Here is a 23309-nt window from a genome sequence, read left to right as displayed (position 1 = left end):
TCCAGCGGGATGATCCATACGGATGACAATTTGTGTGCCAACTGCATATGTTATAAATACGAAGCCAAAAGACCTACATCAGTCAGGCCACTTGGGCTACAAAAACGTAAAAAAGTGGGGGACTTAATGATGACCCTTGTGGTACTCCTCTCTGTAGCTCTTAAGATGTGGAGTCTGAAGTTAAAATTTTCACTACTAGGGTATGTTCCTGTAAGTAAGATCCCAGCCAGTACCTCTTACATCAATGTCATGGGGATGAATCAGAATGATATTATGAGAGATGGTATCAAACACAGCTGAGAGCTTTAATAAAATGCATCTCTTTGCCTCCTGTGTTAATTACCCAGCATAGTTCTTCCACCCTGGATACCAGGGCTGAATTCCTGCTATGGAGTGGCATAAAGCCAGGATGTGCTGCACCTAGGATGTCATTTAGGTGTAAAGAAGCCCATAATTTCTTTGGCAACAAACTTTTTAAAGGTTTTACTTTAGAAGGGGTGTACCATGGATTTACTAGAAATACATAGACACATTATGTTTCTTCATTATTGGTGTAACTGCTGCTTGCTTCCAAGACACATAGACATGCTGCTGCAAATGAGCATTACAAAGAGACAGAGAGGCTGATCCCCGACTTTCAATTCACTTATGAAATATCGAGGAGGGGTAGGTGCCGCAGGAGTGCATGATTTGGATGTTAAAACTAATTTGTTCCCTATCTCTGTGGACAGAGGGATAAATTCAGTGCGAAAGGTGATGTCTGAAGTCTTGCACTAAAGAGGTGTTGGACCCATAAGGATCTGTCATCGGCACTGTACAAGTGAGCCAAGAATGTTGCAATACTTCTCACATCTTCCAAGTCCCTACAGTGAATTAGAATATTGGAATGTTGAGCGCTCTATTGAAAACATTAAAAGTAATAATAATAATCATAACATTGGAGTGCTCCGGGCTTCTAATGGCCGGTGGAAGCCCGGGGTACCAATATTCTAATGTTTGTTTAAAAAAGCCTCTTGGAGCCCGAGGGGATTTCAACTCCCTCGGGCTCCGTGAGAGCCTTTGTTTTAAGAATTAGAACATTCTGCCCTCTTGGGGCAGAACATTCTAATAACCTTAGATCCCTCCATAGCGGAACTACCGGCCATTAAAGGCCGGCTCCCTTGTTAAAGGCCCTCGGCAAACGCTGGAGCGGGACTTTAATGGCCGGTAGAGGCCAGTAGAGCCTGCTAAGGCGGGCTCTAAGGCTACAGTAAAGCCCTGAGCTGCTCCTGCATGAGTTTGTCCAGCCTGTAAGAAACAGATCCTCACCTCTGGACGGCTGGCAGTCCGTGGGCAAAACCTGCTTTAGCCACTCATAGCAAAGGCATTTCAGGACATCATGCAGTTTCCCAGTCAGCCAGTATGGCTCTGCCAAATAAACTTTAAAATGTAAAGTATTGACTGCCTAACTAAAGTCGCTGCTCATCTTTGGTTTGACTCTGATTACCAAACGCAGCCAGTTGGCTTAATGGCACACCCACTGTCCATACCCAACCTTACAATAGGGATTATATAGGCCCTCATACCATCTGTGCAAGCTACTTCTGCCTCTAAAAGCTTTGCTATCCACTTAACTCATAAAATGTGGAGTGAATATCCGGGAAAAAGGAGAGTGTGTTTCCATATTAAATGCACATAGGCAGGAGCAGTCAATGGATCTGAATCACTTTAAGCAAAATATCATTTTACCTAGTGATGTGCTCAACATGCCCTTGAGTGTTCTATAGTAACTTTAAGCCGCTGCATGGGGGCATCCCGAGACTTCTGTCTTACCACCAGTTGTAGATTCTAGTGGTGCCTCCACTTTGTAAAGCATAAAGTATACATGTAGTAATGGAGCATGGTTTTAGCAGTGAGCGATTATAAAACAATTTCAGCATGTTTTAATATTACAAATACATAACAAACTATAACAAAAAAGATGTTTTATTATGGCTCGATTATCTGAAGTATTACTGTATGTAAGTTTCAATCAGCACACCTAAGTTACATTTTGATGTAGAAAAATGCATGCGATTTGAAATCGACTCTACTATTTCAGAAAAGTTTTCGATCTCCACACATTATCAGATTTGTGGGCATTCCAGGATAAGGACAGCTCCAAAAACGTGGTCGACAACACTTGCAAACTCACAGGCGGGTATTCAAACAATGCTCACAAACCAACAAATTTCAAGCAGGAAGGTCCTAGGGAAGTTTAAAGACCTGCAAAGGATTATATCCCCCAAAAAATATCAGACAGAAAACACATACAGAATACTTGGGTCTATTATGAAGAATACAAATTTAATAAGCCACAGACTACAACACACAGACCTAACTGTGGGAAATTCCCTTTTCAGGACGAAATCCCTCACTCACCAAAGGTAACATGCTTCACCATATGGGATTCTCCTCTCAAAAGAAAAACCTAGTTCTCTTGAGGGCTACAACCCCCTCTCTGAGAGGAAGGAGCTCAGGGATGTTTTGAATTTCTATTTCTTTAGGATATTCTAAATCCACATGTGATGAGCAAAAATAGTGTGAGCGAGGACGTACGTGTTTTCTGTCGGGTATTCAAACAAGACAATTCGTTTTTCATGATGTGATAGAGGCGGGACTACCCCAAATATTGGTCGGTTGCAGAGGATGAGGTTCCTTTATTGTGGAAAATATTTTGCACAAAGAAATACAAAGGAATGTTACCAAATGTAAATGGTCTCCAGCATGACATTCCCACTTATGGACAAGGGTGCACCTATCACACAGCAGATGCAGTGTCACCCAAGCACAGCGTGTGAGGAGTCCACGTCATCTCAATTATCTCTTTCATTTCCTAATAAACAGCGGACATGTACACTATTCAGCTTTACTTGCATTAGTGCCCCTAACTGTGCACTTCATGTATCAATGTATATCTCAATATTGAAAATATTAATAATGGATATGAAAACTAATGAGAATCTGCTGTGGCTGCGAGTTCCCAAAAGTAGTACTAGTTTTGTTGTTATTTCTTTGTGAATTCCCCAAAAAGTGAGAAATGCATTCAGAAAGTAGACTTAGGCCTATGTGAGCACATTTCTGCCTCTTCGGGTCTGGAGTTAGCCAATGCGTTTTGATTTTAATAAGATGATATGTATAATACATGGGAGCTTGAAACCACCTTTATAAAAGCCTGGCTCTAATTCCCATATTACAGGTGACTTGTGATGTCTCCAGTCATTTGTAACAAAGAAATGACATAGCTGCTTAACTCTGGTAAGTTATTATATTTGACCTGCTGATGTCACAATCATGCTGCCAGAGCCAGGGCAAAAAAACGGATTCTAATATTATTTGCACCAATAACTAACTGCATTTTGGAGTGTTTATTTTCACTGGAAAATTCTGCTTTTAATCTTCTTGTCTGCAATGCACTTGAAAGAGCAATTCACCCAGAATGTAAGGTGTCTGTGGGAAGGATGATGGTGTGATCATGTATTACATGGAACAAAATACCCCCTGCCATACATGATAGGAATATTGCAAGTCACTTCCAAGTCCCATGATCTTATGAAGGAGCTTGGCCCTGGGCTGCATTCCTAAATGTTGCCAGGGAGCTCCTCGGTTACTTGCAATATTCCAATAATGGAGGACATAGGGTATTCTATCCCATATATAATATAGGGCCTTAGAGCCAACTCTCCTCATCCATTGGTCTATCAGCATGTCATTCACATTGTTGTTCCACCCACTACAACATACAGCATGGGGCATAAGGTCAGCCCACTTCAGCCACTGGCTTACCTCTCTGAGAGAGAAGCGTTCTCTCTTGCACAATGTGCATTTACACAATAACTAGTCCCATGCATAATTTTACAAAAATAATTCACAAACATTGGCAAAGCCAAAGGTTGACAATCATTGAGCCAAATGTTTTTAAGGGGCTTCAAGACATGCCTGGCACTTTCGTTTTAGCCAGTAGCACGCGGCAATAGGGAACTTTATGTTCTAACATCCTGATGGGGAACTCAAAATGAAATGTCCTTTATTGAAACCGGAATTGGCTATAGGGAATCATACTTATAATGCCAATAATGGCATGTTTGAGCTCGAGGGTTTTCCAGGGGTCCTGTGCGCATTCTAGCTGGTCATTGATCAGCTAAACCGGATTATCTCTTGGCGGAAAAAAAGATGCCGGTGGTGTCACACACGATTAGTTCCGCACCCCCGTTTTAACAATAATCATAATTGGAGTGATAGTTGCGTAAGGACCACAAACCAGCAACAAACAACATACTGCACAGCTCTGGGAGTTGTTTTCTTTCCTTCATTCCCCAAGCACAAGGATTTTCTCCTCTACTCTCCTCTTTTGAAGATTCTGCACATCAAAGAGGGAGATTCGCCAAGTCCAGGGTGCTGACATTGCCACAAAAATTCTGTTAACAAATGAGTTGCTTAAGAGCCATTCTTTGTATCATTGATCGTATCCCTTCTGGCACAAAATGGGGCCCAGGATTGCTGCGTGTGCTTCGCCAAGCAGGAACCACGCCTCAGTGTTCTGTATCCGGTTCACTCAGAAAAATGAATTCCTCAGATTAGCGACTTTACTCGTAAACCGGGTCCCAAACTCTTGGACAAGGACTACAATCCTCCCTTGATCCAGACAAAGATCCTTTGAAATCTATGAAAATGTGAAAACATGTCTTGCTTATAATTGCCTCCACAGATTTCTATGACAGGAAGTGTGGATTCTTGTGACGTGTAAACTCTGTGCGACGATAAACATAAATAAAACTGAGCAGAAGAAATGGTCCACAGTGTGGGGGGGGGGGGGGGGAGGCTCGCGACATAGCCAGCAGGTGTTCCCCTATATTTTGGCCTCGATTAGAGTGTCCTGGAATTACCACTGTTATCATCTCCGTGACCCAGAATTACTGTTACCGAGGTTCCCAGCAGTTCTGTGGGAGGGGAAATAAATAATGTGAATGACAACATTTTGGGGGGTAAAATACAGGAATTTGTCTTTCTGTCCTCCTTTCCACAGACTTTCATATAGAGATGTTGGCTACTTTCAGCAGTGAGACAGAAATCAACTCGTAATTTCGAAGGGCCAACTAACTCCCATTAGTGGGCCCATGAGAATTATTAGGCCTTTAAAAAAAATGCTTTTACATACCACGAACTCGACTCGAAGGTACCAGTGTGCTTTACATGCGCACCAGTTGCATAACAGACTGACACGGGGAAATTAAGCGATTTGCCCAGAATCACAGAATGTGGAGCGTCCCTGCCGAGACTCGAACCCCGGTTCCCCATATTCGCGTTCAAATGTTCTAGCCGTTAGGCCACGTCCTTGCAATTCGGTCTCAGGAGCATTATTTTTGTGTCAAAAGTTTACATGTGACTTTTTATGGACACAAAGGAAATCAATCCTATTCAAACAACCTAATAGCTGAGTGGCCTTGAGGGTTTCTTTTTTTTTGGAAGGGATAAATACAAAGCTGTACTCATGCTGGCCATGTGAGCTGCTGCATGCTGTGGCTGAAGGACTTATATTGACGGATAAGTGGACACTATTTGTGGTACTCAAATAAAGTGAGAAACTCCAAAGTGAAGAGATATGGTTTACTCAGCCATCGCCCGCCTGCTGCGTCAGGGACCCACTGAAATGGTACGTCATCATGTACAATATATTCCACCTGGAATCCACGGCTGCCACAGGTGAGAATGTACATATAAGGTTTCATTACAACACTATTGCCACAAAACTTCCAAAGCAACACTTCTGAAACGAACACTTCCCAGTTAGCAGTTGTAAAAATAAATACATCTGTAAAAGGAACACTTCTTAAAGTTTCTTTATTGAAATGACATTTAAGTGAATATAGCATGAAAGGGATAAAGGGGTTAGGGGTTTGGATTTAAGGTTATAGGTTATAGAGTATAAAGGTGAACAGTATGGGGTTGATGTTATGGGGTTTGGGGTATTGATTATAGAGTTATGGGCTCTGTATTTAAGGTACAAGATAAATATTTGCGGTATAGGAGTTAGGCATTAAAGGGTTTGGGTAAGGTTTAGGATTTAAGGATTAAGGACATAGTGGTTAAGAGTATAGGGTTAAGAGTTAAAGGAATAGGGTTACGTATATAGGTTTGAGGGTTTGGGGTTAGGAGATTGGGGTACAGCTGTTAGGGGTATATGAGTCAAAGGTATGTAGTTACGTGTTAAGTCTATACTGTTAAGGGTTTGGGGTATAGGATTTAGGATTTGCTGTTAAGAGTTTAGCGTATCGTGTTCTGGGTTTGTGGTAATGGATTAAAGTTAAAGGGCCAGGGTTATAGGGGTAATGATTAGGCATATATGATTATGGGAATGGAGTTGTGGGTAGGATTCAATTACAACGTTATGGCTTCAGGGTTATAGGATTAGAAGTAAAGAGTTAAGAATATAGGGTTGTAGTTTCAGGATATAGGATTAAAGTTTAAGGGGTTATGCGCTAGGGGGTTAAGGGTTTTGAGTTCAGGCTATAGGGATTAAGACTATAGGTTAGAGCTTAAAGTTATAGGATATAGGTATAAATAAGGGTATAAGGGTAAGAGTAAAGCATTAGAGGTTTGGGCCATAATATTAAGAGTTTGGGGTTTAGGGTTAGGTATTTGGGGTGTAGGGGATAGGGGAGTAGCGGTATGGTGCTACCTCTGTCACTTCAGTGTTTTAGAACCAAATGTTTTTAATTAATAGTATGTTGATGAGTGTTACAATTATTCGCAGTCTATCTATAGGACAGAAAAGATAGAAGTGTTGCTTTCACAGTTATACTTCAATTAATTAATTTCAGTGAAACACACCCTAGTTCGAAGTAATGCAATTAGAAGTGTAAAAAACGAGGTGATGCAATTTTTCTGTAAAAAAAAATGAAATCGAATTAACAAGGTACAACCATGTGGGCACAATAACGTATTAACTTACAATCAGCGCAAGTAAGCGAGAGGTATGGGACAAGTACTAGCAGTTCCTCACTTAGGGGCTTACTTATGAGAGGGTTGCGCTGCCGGACCATTTTTTTTACTCTTTGGTGGCGCAAGCCTCTCAATCATATCTCAGCGTGGCTTTGCATGGCTTCATAAATATGTAATAAGACAAAGCAGCGCAAGCCGCTGCGTTTCCTTACTCTGCTCCAGGGAGGCGTTCCATGGGTGTTCCGGTGGGTTTTTCCATGCAACACTCATGGATTTTGACGCTGCCCCAGATTTACTTAATCACGTACACCAGGGTCTGCACCAAAACTGTGCGCCTCCCCAGAGCAGGCGCAACAAGGAGAAATATCTTTGATTTCTACTTGTTTTTTCATCTTTCCATGTGTGCTGCAGCACACATAGAAAGAGGAGAACGCCTTTTGGGATATTTTTTGTGCAGGAAGGTGCTCCTTCCTGCGTAAAAATAGTCCTGCATGCAACAAACACCCTTGAACGATGGTGCAAGGGTGCATGCATTGGCACTAGTCAGCAAATAGTGTTTCAGCGCAGGGGGAAAAACAGGAATGCACTGTATTTCATAATAGCGTGCGTTCCTGCCCTTTCACCTTGGTGTAGAGCAGCGCAGCAAGGAGCTTGTCACTACTTCATTTGCACACCATTTATTCAATAGTAGATGGAACTCAAAATGTTTACCCCACGGTATCTTTCTCTAGCCTCGCTAATATCTATCGATAAATGACTGCCTTGGAAATCAGAGGTTATAGGGAAGCTTTAGGACTCTTACGTACTTAATGCAGCCATCTTCCATGTAGAGGTCAGCGTAGAAAGACTGGTCATCGTTGACGATCCGTCCGCCTTTAATAAGGAGACGGTCACTCTGCAAAAGCAAACACTGGCGTTAACAAACAAGGAAATTTAGTTTTTCATCCACAACTTCACGTAAATGGCAGTTCAACCAGGAGTGAGAGACACACTCATTTTTTTTCTTCATTTAAAAAAAAAAATAATAATATATTAATTTAAGAAAAGCATATTCAACACATAGATATGTGTAACATACAAAATAGGGCGAAGTTTATAATAAACATGTACTTATATATTTCCCAATTCGCATAAGGACCTCGACATTGTGGACATCAATAGGCCACACTTAGTCAGAAGTAGTTTCTATACATTTCTTATTTAAGCCAGCATTAATAATGTATTCCAGCAATAAAAGGGTCCCATTCCACTTAACAGCCTAACATAGGACAACATGAATAATAGATTAAAACGGAAATAGAAAGAAAAGAAAAAGAGAAAAAAGGGGCGGGCCCATGCAGCCCCACTGGTGCATGGGGGGCCCCACTGTTCAACCTAATTTGTGCGATCTGGGAGCCTCTGTGGCCCCTTACTACATTCGGCACAGGGGCCCCAGCAGTTACTGTTACACCACTAAAAAGACTGGAGTATAAGTTCTACTGACTCAATTCAAATATACATTGAAATGACACCAGATTCCTTTGTAATTGTGGTAGAAGTCCATTTTTGAAGACACACTTTTGCTCCTGTGATAATAAGGCACATTTCTAAATTACTGCATATTCCTATTGCTATTATGGTTATTATATTGTCTTCCACACTCTCACTTTCTATTCATGATGCTGGTTCTAAAGGACATGAGCCTAGGAGGTTCATTTCGATGTTTGGCCTCCTTGACTTAACACGACTTTCTGAAGTTCTCCAGGATTTCCCAACAGCTGGCTTGCCTCGGGTCCTCAGTGAATCAACAGGACCATTTTTGTTCACTGTAGGAAAAGTGCAATTTATATCCAGCGCTAAACAAATGGCGGATGTGTTCTTAGCTAGCACTACATAAAAAAACTTAAAAATAAATAACTTACAAGGTTGGGTTTGGAGTTCATATAGTAACGGAGGTAAAACTACCAAGTAATAAAACATGTGTACATGCCAACAGAACAACTGCCACGAAGGGTAATATAGCAAATTAGGCAATCTTAAGAAATACAGTTTAAATAGGGCTGGCTTTAGGGCTTGCGGCCGGTGCAGCCGCACCTGGTGCTGAGTTTGGTGGGTGGCGCTGTGTTTTAAACTGACCTTTGGTTGAAAAGCACACAAACGTCCCTGTGTGTCAAGAAGTTTTCAGGCAACAATAAAAATGTCAGGATAACTCTGGTGATTAGGGGTCCTACTGGTGAGGGATCGGAATTTTATCTAGTGGCAGTTTAGACTCACTCTAAAGTAGTGCAGAGGGTTAATGTGCCTGCTGCAAAGAACGAGTACCATGCAGATCACAGAAGTGAGTGGGGGTGAACTATGAGTAGTGCTATAAAAAAATAAATGTATGCCAGAGAGGTGCTATTGAGAGATGAGGTGCCCTGTTGGCGAATGGTAGTGAGGGAATTCATGGACAAGGAGTTCATGGGGGGGGGGGCGCAGAAAAATACTTGCCACCAGCACTACAGCCAGCTGTTAGGTACAATTTAAAGCATAACACATTGCAAACAACCAGGTCATTATCAAGTATTTGAGACTTCTGCCTACAGACTAACATGGAAAACGTAAATTTCTTATCACCTGCCAAAAGAAAACGTGGCTGTCACAGTCGTAAAAATATAGACTTAAACAATATAATTACTATTGTATTTGTATACTCTAAAACATACACGACTCAATCTAGTAAACTTGAAATTGGTTAGCCAAACAGACATTGAAGATGTGTCTTTTATGAAAAACCCCTTGCTGCGACTACTGGTTTGTGGTTGGCCGACTCTCACAGGCTCCTACATAATCATCTAGTGAAGGGGGTATATCAGTGGTGGTGTTTGAGACTGGCTACCCTGCATTCAGTAGTTGTTGACTGTTAGGGCCTTGTTCCCCAGATGAAAAGCTTCCTTGTAAAATACCAGCTGATGCTGGCGCTGGCTCACTGGCACAGCTGCAGCTGAAATGACTTGATTACCAGAAGAGATTCATATTTTTTTTTTTTTTACAAAATCCGATTTATGTGCAGAAGACGAAAAAAATAAATATAGTGCATGTGTTTATTTCACTGATGAAAAACACCCAGCAACTGCAAATACATCCCAGCAAAACATTACACACTCGTTAATTTTAATATAAAGAACAAAAGTACATATGCCTTCGTGACCGTCACAATGTGCAGCCCCTGTGTAGATTTGTATCCAGTGGTTTCACCCAAAAATCATGGCACAGCTGAAGGTTTGCCTGTGCAAGTTCTTACTGAGTAACATTTTAAGCCCCCCCCAGGGATTACACGCTAGAGTGTCATGAGCTGAAGGCGGTGCTGCTTCAAAGGGGTTTTGTGACTGACAGCCAAACACAAACATCTGTCAAAGATTTCAGGGGAGTGTTGCTGGGGCACGTGGAAGCACGGACGTGAGAGATGACGTGGCTGATTCTCCCTCAGACCCACCTGTCTCTCTGAGACACTGAGGGGCATATGTATGAGAACTCTTAAGTCATATTTTTGAAGCTATATAAACCAACGAAGTCAGTGTAGTGTCAAGAATGCACTAACCATCCAAGAAAGCACGGGTCTCCAGAGTCAGAACCTACCCAAAATGTTACCGGGAGGACAACAGACCTAAGGAGATAATACAGGTTATGTATGAAAAGCCCTCACTCACCAACCTGGTTGGTGACATGCTTCATCATCGGGCTCCACCGGGTATGGCCGAATGCCATCCCAGTGTGCTGCAACGCCAGGTTACTGCGGAGCGGGATTGTGTGTGGTGACAGTGAATTTAAAATTCCCAATTGAGTCAAAAAAATAGTTTAATAGTTTTGCTAATTGGAAAATTAAAAAATAAAAAGGAGTGAGGGTCAAAAAATAACAGACCGGGTTCACTCCATGGCGGTCAACATGTTTCTGCCTTTATGTGTGATCTACAGGCTTTCATCAGGACCAGAGTGGGGGTGTGGGGGCCCCGGTGGTATGAACGCGCTAAGGTTCACCCTACCGTGGGCTGCTGTGTGAAAAATAATTTATAAACACAGGTAAAAATCCGCCAAGAGATATGATGGTGGAGAGAAACGAGTTTACTTGTGAGGCAAGACCGTTCGTCGCCTCAGGGATCCCGGGGTGGAGGTGCGAGCAAATATGGCACACCGCCCTCGCTGCTCGGCACCCGTTCGGAACCTGCAATGCCTCAAGCCACCGGGTCCACTTTGCGTGGCTTTGAATGTATTCAAAAATATGGAGTAATGTAACGCAGTGTAAATCGTTGCATTACTTTGTGCGAGGGAGGGGCTCAATGGGTGTTGCGGTGGGTATTCCCAAGGAGCTCCCATGGTTTTTGACGCATTCACAGATTTACTAAACTTGGTAAAACTGGGAATGCGCCAAAAAGATAAACCTCCCCAGGAGAGGCGTAACGAGGAGAAATATCTTTAGTTCCCCTTGTTACTTCCTCTTTCTATATGTGCGGAAAGAGGAAAATGCCTCTAAGGATTTCTTTTGTGTGGGAAGGTGCCCCTTGCTACTATAAAACAATGCTACTTGCAATGCAGTGCAAAGGTGCCTGCATTGGCGCTTGGCTGCCCATTGTGCACCAGCGCAGGGGGAAAGGACAGGAATGCGCTGTACACCTTAAATAAGCACATTTCTGCCCTTTTCCTGTGATGCAGGACAGCGCAGCATGGTGACTTGCTGCGGATCTCTGCGCTGCACCACAATCCTCGTAAATACGGCCCTGAGTATCCGCACTCTCTAGTAGTCATACAGTAGGCCAGCCCATTTGAAAGAAAAAAAATACCGGTCCAGATCATTCCGTTTCATCTGATCATTTAAGATACTGACGGTCATCAGAGACTGCCTGGCTCATCTGAGCTGCATTTTATCAGTTTTACCGGCTCCCACTGCAGGCCCAGCTCGGTCTGTAGGGTTACCTTTGCCATATTTGTGTGATCACATGTACAATCTTCAAGTCTTGTTCTTCTCATTTTCTGCAAACTCTACCCATTAGAGCCAGCTAGAAATGTATCCAGTGCTCTGACCAGTAAAGTTTATCTACCCTTACATCACTCCAAACTGACGGTGTCTGCCCCTATTCTGAAATATTTTATTCCTATTTTACAGACCCTTCACAATTGAACACATAGAACAAATGTCAGACCCTCCATTCAGTGGAGCATGGAGATAAAAAGAGGCCCATTCCTCTTTTAGTAGACAAATATAGCAAGGAACTGGGGCTACTCTGTATACCAGAGGTGAGCCTGGCTGAGGGTGTATATAAAAGAAACAATGGTTAATCTTGAAAATATATATTTTTTAAATATATCAAAAACTAGGACACTGTGAGCGGACTTATCAACTTCTAGTGTAAAATTGCATTTTTTTTTCTCCACAAAATACACAGCCCGTCAATAAAAAGGGTGAATAAAAAACGTGTTAACGTGAACAGCTACCCCAAGGGGCATCCCATCCTTAAGGTCAATGCAAAGTAGACAATCAAAGACTAATCAAGTTTAACAAGTCATGTTTTCATTTTATTCTCAACATCATAATGATAGGTGCCACATGCAGGTGAACTAGGAGGAAGTTCCAGTGTTTGACAGCCAGGGAGGAGAATGAACGCCCACTTATTGTTGCCCACCAAAACCAACATATAGCGAGTAACCTAATTCCCAAAGACCTTAAACCTCTCACCGGACAGAACATCTGTGCTACCCTTTAAAGGTGTTCAGCACCTGCCCGTTAATGGCCTGGTAATTAAGAATAAGGCTCTTATGAAGTGTAGGCCCAGCAGGTGACATTGAACGGAAAGGTGGTTGGGTAGCTTGGTAGTTTTAAGACTAAGTGAACAACAACATTCTGTACTGTCTGCAGTTGAATGGCATATTTGGGCAGCCCTAGGTAAAGAGAGTTGCCATATTCCAACCTAGGTGTGATGACTGCATAGATGCTGGGTTTCTGAAAGGCCGTAGGCAGAAAATCCAGAACTTTTCTAAGGGCTTTCAAAAGAACAAAGCAGGATGAAGAAACTCCCATAACCTGAGACTTAAAAGACAGACCTTAAACAAAGAGAATACCACGATTTCTGGCTTTGGTTCAAGGAAGAAGAGCTTGACTTAGATCCAAAGTCCACCATCAATGCACCAAAATCGAATCAGGTATATCAAAAACCAGAATCTCAATTTTAGAAGAATTGAATTGCAGACAGCTCTTGTGTATCCATTTAGCAACTGACGATTGGCAGTCTTTAAAGAGCTCCAGGGTGCAATCGGTTTGCTCAGACATAGGGCTCAATTACAACTTTGGGTGTGTGACAGCGGGGCTATCATGCTGCCACCCCGCTCCCACACCACCAAAGCCATGTGGATACCGCCCACCAGATGGGAGTGCCAGTGGCAGTTCCTGCACAGCATGAACTCTGCAGTCCATGCCGTGCACGAACTGGGGTGCACGAAAAGAGGGGGGCCCAACATGGGCCCACCTGCATGCACTCCCATTCACAGGGGACACAGGGGGCCCACTGCCAGCATTTTCATGACGTGCTCACCGCCATGAAAAGGCTGATTGTGGGGAAAGTTGTAATATGCTTGGCAGTGCAGAAGCGGCACCGCCAAGCATATCGCTTCCCCAGACTGCTGCGCCACTTCTAGGGATCCCTGGCTGTTGTGGCAGTCCCATGGCGGTGTGACCGCTGAAGTTGTAATTCGGCGGTTGGACAGCTGGTATGGGGGTGACCACTGCCCACTGCGGGTTTGGCAGTCCTATGCACCACCAAACCCATAATCTAGCCCATAGACACAATGAACTGTGCATGGTAAGCATAGGACAAAGCCGAGAAACTAACTGCACAGTTTGGGCTAGATGTGCTAAGTACACATTAACAAGCATTTGCAATGCAATAGGTCTCACATTCACGTGAGTTTAAGCTATTGGCATTGTAAATGACAATGCCTTTTAATTGTCTTTTGGGTTTTAAAACATAAATAAAAGGCTTTGTCATTTACTATACTAATAGCCTAAACTCTCGCAAATGCGAGACCTATTGCATTGCAATAACAGGCCTTCTCGACCGCTTGTTAGATTGTAAATATCAGAAGAAGAGACCGGCCTGGGACATCTTCAAAGTAGTGATAAATAGTGCGGTGAAGAAGATGTGTAATTGTTGTAAATTAAACAGACACAAAGTGTGAAGTGAGAGTTGCATATGATCCGAGCTATAAACACTAACAAAGCGCTTCAACACCTTTCTCTCTGTGATTACACTGTTGCGGCTCTGGAGGAAGAGCAGGAGGGGGTGGGCTATTTCCTGCCCTCTCTGTGATTTGAGTGTGCAGTGTGGCATTGCAAAATGTCATTGCTATCTTTGGCCTAATAAAAACACTCCAGCTGTAGTAGGGCCCTGGCTTTACCTCCTGCTGCAGGGCGGGCTGTGCTTTATGGCATGCATGGATGTAGGGAGGGATGGTCTCGGCTGCAGCTCCAGCCTCATACAGTTGCTGTTACTAGTGAGCGAGAGGTGCTGAGGAGGTGGTATTGGTAGTGGTGGTGGTGGTATTGGTGATATTGGTGGTGGTGGCAGTATTGGTATTGGTGGTGGTGGTATTGGTGGTGGTGGTATTGGTGGTGCTGGTATTGGTGGTATTGGTGAGGGTTGTATTGCTGGTGGCATTGGTGGTATTGGTGATGGTGGTATTGGTGGTGGTGGTGGTATTGGTGGTGGTGGTGTTGGTGGTGGTACTGGTGGTGGTGGTGGTATTGGTATTGGTGGTGGTGGTGGTAATGGTGATATTGATGGTGGGGGTATTGGTGGTGGTGGTAATGGGGGTGGTAGTGGTGGTATTGGTGGTGGTGGTATTCGTGGTGGGGTATTGGTGGTATTGGTGGTGGGGGTATTGGTGGTGGTGGTATTGGTGGAGGTGGTATTGGTTTTGGTATTGGTATTAGTGGTGGTATTGGTATTGGTGGTGGTGGTATTGGTATTGGTGGTGGTGGTATTGGTGGTGGTGGTATTGATTGTGGTATTGGTATTAATGGTAGTATTGGTAGTGGTAGTGGTGGTATTGGTAGGGGTGATATTGGTGTTGGTGGTGGTGGCGGTAGTGGTGGTGGTGATATTGTTAGTGGTATTGGTGGTGGGTTTGATATTGGTGGTGGTATTGGGGGTGGTATTGGTGGTGGTGGTATTGGTTGTGGTATTGGTATTGGTGCTGGTGATATTGGTGGTGGTAGTGGTGGTATTGGGGGTGGTGGTGGTATTGGTGGTGGTATTGATATTGGTGGTGGTGGTACTGGTATTGGTGGTATTGGTGGTGGTGTTATTGGTAGTGGTACAGGTGGTGGTATTGGTGGGGGTCTAGGTGGTGGTGGTATTGGTGGTGGTGTATTGGTGGTGGTATAGGTGGTGGTGGTATTGGTAGTGGTGGTATTGGTGGTGGTATTGGTGGTGGTATTGGTGGTGGTGGTGGTAGTGGGGTTATTGGTGGTGGTGGTATTGGTGGTGGTAGTGATGGTATTGGTGAGGGTGGTGGTATTAGTGGTGGTGGTGGTATTGGTGGTGGTGGTGGTGGTGTTGATGGTATTGGTGGTGGTATTGGTGGTGGTATTGGTGGTGGTGGTATTAGTGGTGGCGGTATTGGTGGTGGTATTGGTGGTGGTGGTATTGATTGTGGTGTTGGTATTGATGGTGGTATTGGTAGTGGTGGTATTGGTGATGGTGGTATAGGTGTTGGTGGTGGCGGAGGTAGTGGTGGTATTGGTGGTGGTGGTATTGGTGGTGGTGATATTGGTAGTGGTTTTGGTGGTGGGGTGATATTGGTGGTGGTATTGGGGGTGGTATTGGTGGTGGTATTGGTTGTGGTATTGGTATTGCTGCTGGTGATATTGGTGGTGGTATTGGTGGTGGTAATATTGGTGGTGGCAGTGGCATTGGTGGTGATATTGGTGGTGGTGGTACTGGTATTGGTGGTGGTGGTATTGGTGGTGGTATTGGCATTGGTGGTGGTGGTATTGGTGGTGGTATAGGTGGTGGTGGTATTGGTGGTGGTGGTATTGGTGGTGGTGGCGGTAGTGGGGGTATTGGTGGTGGTGGTATTGGTGGTGGTAATGGTGGTATTGGTGATGGTGATGGTATTAGTGGTGGTGGTGGTATTGGTGGTGGTGGTGTTGATGGTATTGGTGGTGGTATTGGTATTGGTGGCAGTGGTATCTGTATTGGTGGTGGTGGTATTGGTGGTATTGGTATTGGTGGTGGTGGTATTGGTGGGGGTATTGGTGGTGGTGGTATTGGTGTTGGTATTGGTGGTGGTGGTAGTATTGGTGGTGGTATTGGTGGTGGTGGTAGTATTGGTGGTGCTGTTAATAAAACAGGCTTTTGGAAACAACCCTGTCAGGTGGCTTTAGTGCAGATGACATGTAACACAGATGTGCTGTTGTCAGCTTCAGCCCATTAGCACAGGATTATGTGCTACCTGGAATTCACATGACTTAATTTGCTAATCATTTCTAAATTCATTTTACTTGGGGGGTTGAAACAGACACAAGATAATGCCAGGTTAAAGTGATTGAAAGCGGGCACCTGTGTAGCGGAGGCGGCCGTGCGGCTTAAAACAAAACATGCGGTTTTAGTTGAAGCAGCGCATGTCGGCCTGCAGTAAGAGAAACTCAATAAAGTAAATCGTGCTTACAGACTAAATAACAGGTCCTATGTAACAACCGAAGTAAAGGGACCAGTAGCCATGGGAGGTTACAAATGAAGACAAGGCTATACTAAGGAGGGACTAACAAGCCTATGAACGAATCCGAAGGCAGCATTTACGAAAGACAATGACAAGCCAATGAAAAATATGGGCGGAGAGTGGGTGTTGGCTTCTCTCCCATACCCAACCACAGCTGCCGCTAGGCTCGACCTAAAAAAGGGTAGGGCTATGTGAGGGGTTTTGAGGAACTCTGTTTACAGCTTTAAGGGACAGGGGTGCTGCCGTTCAGCTTGACAGACTATAAATACAACTTAAAATGAGTTATATGCTATTTTTATTTATTTCTACAAAACTTATTTTTGAATGAAATATAGCTTACTCATATATTGCAATGTTAATTTCAAGGGTGTCTGCAGTTTTGTCAAGGCATTTAATTTTTTCATTTGAACTCAAGAACCAGCATTGAAAGTGTCTTTTCCCGTCGACACACCCATTGTAAAACCCTGGGCAGGGAAGCAGTCATAGCTTTCAGCCTTGCCATCCAGCCAGAGAAGTGGAAACTGCTCCTGTGCCAGGCAGTCATACTGAAATGCCACTTGGCACCGCATACACAGAGCGCAGCAAAACACCTCACAAATACACCATATTAAGCCGCACTGAGTAAAGTGCTGAGATTCCAGGAGGAGTCTTTCCAGGACGGCACAGAAGGATGACTGCTGTTTCCTGCACCAGGAGCCAGCAATGCACTTCACACAGGATGTACCACGACAGGGAGCGTCTGCAAAAGGTTTTCATAGCAGGTGAAACTGACCAGATGTGCGCAGATGGGAGACCTCGACAGCTTCTTTGTGTCTAAAGCAAGCAAGACCCTGGCTGAAGCTTCCTTTACGCCAGCGCAATCTCGCATCATTTACGGCATTTCGCATTACAATTGTTAGGCGTAATCAGTGTTTAATCTGTAAAGAAGTAAGTGCTAGGGCTCTCAGGAGGCACATTGCCCCTCCCAGCGCTGCCAATGACAGTAACAACACAACTACTATTCATCTCACTCCTGCAAACGTGGCAATTCGGGCCATACCAGGCCCCCAAAGCTAAAAGGATGGCTTGGGTGGCACATAATAGTCATTTAAAGTAGATTGAATAATTCATTAAATGTTGTTGTGGTAATCGCTAAATTAGCCAGACAGCACCACCTTGTGGGAGACTGTCAAGTGCTGATAATTAAGTGCCAGTGCGGAGCCCCGGAAACCCCCAGCTCAAATTAAGAACTGTGCATAATGCCTGGGTTTACATCACCACGTCGAGCAGTCGGGATTTCGTTCGGGTACAAATCTTGTCGCAGCAGCACTGGAACAATAACAATGAATGAAATGCGAGCAGCTGTTCACAACAGCCACGTTTGTGCTATTTTTAGCGCAAAATGATTCCTCGCATCAAAAAAGGTGTTTGACTGGCATTTTGCTTGATAGCTTATAATTATATGTGTATTTTTGTCATTGTGCATACTTTTTGCAAAGGAAATTACACGAGTTTTGCCCAGATTTAGTGAAGATAGCGCTGGAACTGCACGTGTTGCTGGGGCCATGCTTTTGGCAAAATCTTCCAAGCCAAATGTTCATTTTGTTTCACAAGTTGGCCAAATGAGCAGATGTGATTTTCTCTAAAAGGGGAGAGCTGTCCTCTTTGAAATGCCATTTTGGGAGCTTCTATTAGGAAAGAGGCTGAAAAGGTGATGTTGGGTCCCAAACCAGCCTTGAAAGGAACTGGGTGTCAAATCTTTCAGCAGAATGCAGAAGTTGTGACGTAACTGCCAAAAATGGGGATCACACAAGTAGAAGGCATGCTATTTAGAGCATAAACGTAATATTCTTTAGCACTTTATGTTTTGAAACATCACGGATATAAGTACAATAAAATCTCAGAATGGATGCCCATATTCAGTTCCCAGCAGAGTGGACCGTGCACGTAACCTGCAGAGCTGATCCAAGCTGCCAGCATACTTCTAACTAGGCCTGGGCGTAGTTCGCGAAGTAGCATTTCGTGAAGCTACGCAAAGTGAAGTTCGCACTACGCGAGCTACGCGTAGCACTTCGCGAACTGCGTAGTACCTTGTTCGCACTGTGCCAGATGTCGTTTTCAATGATTGCACAGTGCGGACACGCAACCGGCATTGTGCAATCATTGAAAATGGCATCTTGCACAGTGCGAGCTGTAGTTTTCTGCTGCTCGAGTAGATTTTTACTCGAGCTTCAGCTTTCTCAACGCGAACTGGTAGTTTCTCATCGCGAGCGGTCGCGAGCATACGGGACCACTCGCAATGAGAAACCTGACCTCCTCGCGTTGGGAATCTCGCCGGGATGTTTATTTTCCATGCTCGCGATCGCCAACTTGAAGTTGCTGATCGCGAACAAGGAAAAAGTCTCACCGGGATGTCATTTTGCTTGCTCGCGGTCGCCAACTTGACGTTGAGGACCGCGAGCAAGCAAAAAATGACCGCAGCACTACGCAACACTATGCTACGCGTGTTCGCACTGTGCTACGTGCAGTTCGCGTAGTGCGAAGTAGCGCGAACTTCGCAAACTACGCGAGCGGAGCGTAGTGCTTTGCCCAGGCTTACTTCTAACCACACACCTGTGGTTCTGTCTCTCACACTGCCTCATCCATGACACCACTAAAAGCTGTGTCCCATAACATGATAACCGCACCTCGGTGGTCGTGACACATGACATGGAATCACAAACCGCCTAGGATTTTTTATTTTTTTTGCTGAGTGCATGACATTGCCCTGTTCTGTGAAAAAAGTCACGTGATAGAAAAGCTGACTTTCAGTCAGTATCCCCAGCTCTCTCAAACTGTCTGAAACAGAAGGGAGGCCAAGTGTGGGCATCCAAAAGAGACACGGAAGGCACTTAGGGGCTCCCAGCAACAGATCTCTCCATCTTTTGCATTTCTTTCATTGCTGGGTATGGGTTTGATTAAGGGGTTATGAATAGGATTGTGGAATACCTGGGGCCATATTATCTGAAGTGTTCTGGAGTCCCCAAAAGTGTGGGCGCCTACTTTTTGCACCCCTAGGGCATGTTGGTATTACAGAAGAGGCAACAGACACTTGTGCAGACAATTCTATAATACGGATCGCATCAATGCTAAATGTACACCAGCATGATCCCATGGCACCATGCCATTATCTGAACAGGAACATGCCCCATGCAAATGAGGGAAACCATGCCTTTGCATCCACGCCATATTACATATACTGGTACAAGGCACAAAGTCCATCAAGACTCACTGACTGTGTGCCAAAATGAGGTGGGATCAAGCATAGGCTGCTCCTCTTAAGGGAGGAAACCGCATCGCAGGGCCCTCTAGAGCTTCTACTGCAGGTGGGTGCAGTCACTGGGTAAATCTACCCACAGGAGGATCTCTACCGCTTTCAAATGCAGGCCTGGTTGGCGCTTGCAGTGAAAAGTGAACTGACAGCTTGAAAGAGTCAGCCCACCTTTCACCACGGGCCACTCCCAGTGCAGACGTGGCTGCACACCTGCACTGCGAACAATGCATTTACTGTAATCAAACACACTGTCGTGGTTGATGCAGACCAAGGCAATGCACCCTGGCCTGTGGTGTAAAAATCACCCACATTAGGTAAATTATAAAAGAGTAAAGAATGGAGTGGTTTGGGATTTGGGAGTGAATATTTTTCCACGCAGGGGCAACCGGCACCGCTCGCAGGTGGGGGGACAGGCGTGCGGGGGACAGGAGGAGGGGGCGTGGGCTGCATGAAAAAAAATAATTAATAATAATACTTACTTTGCCGCCGCTGGGTCCTGTATCTTCTCTCATGCTTGCCTGCGTCGACTCCAGGTCGGAACAGGAAGAAGGCAGCCAGGCTCCCACCCCTAAGCCAATCACAACACTGCAATGCAGCGTTGTGATTGGTCTGAGCGACAGGCCTGTAGGGATGGGCATGTTCTCCATGCAAGCTATAATGCAGCCTGCATGGAGAAGGGGGAAAGTGCGCATGACTGGTTTGGGCGGCCCGAGAGGGCCGACCATCAGTCACTGCGCACAGGAGTGTTCTACCACTCCTCCCCTGCATCTTCGCCCCGCCCCCTCATGCACTGCTGCAGCAGGAGGAAAAGAAATATATAATAACATTCCTTTATTATCATTTTATATTTTCCTTTCTTTTGCTGCTTTCTGGCAGTGGGGCGAGGCTCTTCCATTTTAGCGGAGGAGCCGCCACTGACTGTTTCCACGACTTTCCTAGTTGACCTGCTTGTCAAATTGTAGAGTCCTGCACACCCATCAAAAATACTGATTTACATTTTTTTATATATAAGTCCTTTAATTAAGCAAGTATTTGTGTTGCTAGACTTTATCATCCTTCATTTAGGTGTGAACGACTTGTCGATCTAGAGCACAGGTGATTGCATTGACATATAGTGGGTGTCGAATACTAATGGAGGAGTGAGGCTTTTTTGAGTCTGCATGTATGCATTACATGAGGGGATGCCCAGAAAATACACTTTCTCAATGAAAAATATTTTCAAAGTGAAATTTGGGGAATGCAGAACCTCAGAACCACACGAGATGGGAACCTCAGGATGACCTGGTTCACCGAGGGGAAGCAGCACACAGGTCTACTTGCAGAAACACAAAAAAATTCCTACTTTAGCAAAATAATGCTCATGGCTGCCACAACATACCCTTAGTTTTTCCAATGCTTAACAAATTTCTTTTCACAAAAGCCAGAAAAATATCTACGGATTTGGAAAACTGTGATGCAAAAAAATGGTTGAACAAAATATTGAAAGCATTTTCTTGGGGAGTGAACCTTCCATCCCCTCTTGCATCTTAAGGCTAAGAAGGGCATGCTCGCTCCGTCTGCTCTCACAGCTTGAAGTAGGCGTGATATTATGAGACATTCGGGGCATCTCCCAACTCCAACTCCATTCCTCAAGGTTTATGCTGCAGCATAAATATTGACCTTTCCGCATACCAGCTGAAAAGAACACAAGGCGGTGGTAGGAGCTCAGCAATAAGGCTGCGCGTCAATCACAGCACAAAGTCAACATCTTGTAAAGGCGCCTTTCACTCTTATCTTGAAGTGTATTTGTAAATCTTTGGGGATATTGCAGTGGCAGAGGAGAAGGAAGGAGTTAATCGTTACTTTATGAATACGTATGTGCTACTTACAAGTGCTTCTTGAAAATAGTTAAGGCAAGAGCTAGGATATCCCACTTAATTCAGAAAGCAATTTATAGCCTTGTTCAATAGCTGCCATTTTTGATTCAGAGGAGTGAGTGTGGCTCTTCCTGACTTAATTTTGTCATCACTGCCATTCAGCTAAAGATCTTGTTTCGCACCTTGGTTGTTGATACTGATTGGGATTACGCATGGCAGAATTGCCTGTCATGGCGGTAAAAGGGGCACTAAATTGAGCGCTGTAATTGTAAATGGAGCTGCTACACAGAGGAAAGGAAAATGGTTGTCAACCAGGGATGACACCCCTTTGTAGGTCGCTCTGAATTCCTGTTCCGATGGAACCCGTTGCTGGGTTAGGGTAATTGAAGTGTTCATGGGGCTACACTAAACGGAATGGGCTTTTCAATTGGGCGCATCACGTGGTTTCCTTGAATGCTAAGATCACGCGGATACAAATGATGCATTTTGAGTCTAGTCAATAAAACTTGAATCCAAAGTTTCCTTTAAAAACCCAAACTGTACGGCTCCTCCTTTTCACGGAAGGTCGCTTCTTTCTTGACCAGTGAACGATTAGTGGTTTGGAATTTATAGAGGCTGACATTGATTAGGAGTGTGGGCGAAGCGGTCTACCATGTTTCTCCTCAAGGAATCTGAAGGAATAACTGAGCAAACCACACAAATTGTATTCCCTGGGAGGATCTATTCAACTTGATTTCAGTCTGCAGTTGGATCTGTTAAATGTGAGACTAAAGTTACGGTGCTACGAGCGAGTGAGTTTTTCTGACTGGGCGCAGTGCAACATGGGTGGTGTAGGCTCCATGAATGGGAATTTATGGGGAGAATCATATACTCATGAAAGGGGCTGGTGTGAGAGCTGTAGCGCTCCTTGTCTCACATCAACTCGTGTTGGTGAAAAAATTGCCACACATAGTTCACCCTTGACCACTTTGTTAAAACAGACCTCTTTGGACACTTCGGTGTTTTTTATGTGGAAGAGTGCTAGCGACTGCACATTGGAATGTGGCCATTTACCCTATTGATAAATCAGCAGTATTGTACTTAACTCTGAGCACGGCTCATTAGATCATCGGCCAACAGGTGGATCATCAGGTATGATCCCTTGTGAAAGACACTCTATCACACTGCAGCCAATCACCAAATCAACATGAACATCGATTGGAGGTAGGCAGGAGTAGCACTTCCTTCGTCTGATGTACGCGTTGCTTCCCCTTTCTCTGCCTTGTAGCCAGTGTCTCAGGGGCCATAGAGACAGTGGTAGAAACAGAAAGTAATCAGAACTCTTAAGAGATCACTTTATTTTTTTAAGCTAATCTGCCTACACTATGAGCATCCAATGAATGACGGTAGAGGGCCTTAGGTGGAAGAAGGGTTCAACCCTGTGAATCCAGCAGTGGTGAAAAAGTGTCTTAACATATTTCTTCTATTCCTGC

At 44.4% G+C, this 23309-nt stretch overlaps 1 protein-coding gene across 2 annotated transcripts in view; it reads right to left on the bottom strand.

The window, feature by feature from the left end:
- Window positions 1-23309, bottom strand: part of DPYSL3 (dihydropyrimidinase like 3) — a 303590-nt gene that overhangs the window by 89647 nt on the left and 190634 nt on the right. For both annotated transcript variants that reach the window (XM_085618098.1, XM_085618099.1), the window contains exon 2: window positions 7767-7855. In XM_085618098.1, coding sequence (XP_085474224.1) covers window positions 7767-7855 — 89 coding nt within the window. The remainder of the gene's footprint in view (window positions 1-7766; window positions 7856-23309) is intronic.

The sequence above is a fragment of the Triturus cristatus genome, chromosome 7 (assembly GCF_964204655.1).
Source record: "Triturus cristatus chromosome 7, aTriCri1.1, whole genome shotgun sequence".
Taxonomy (NCBI): Eukaryota; Metazoa; Chordata; class Amphibia; order Caudata; family Salamandridae; genus Triturus; species Triturus cristatus.
The sequence above is the reverse complement of the archived record's forward strand: the minus strand, read 5'-3'. Positions and strand labels throughout refer to the sequence as shown.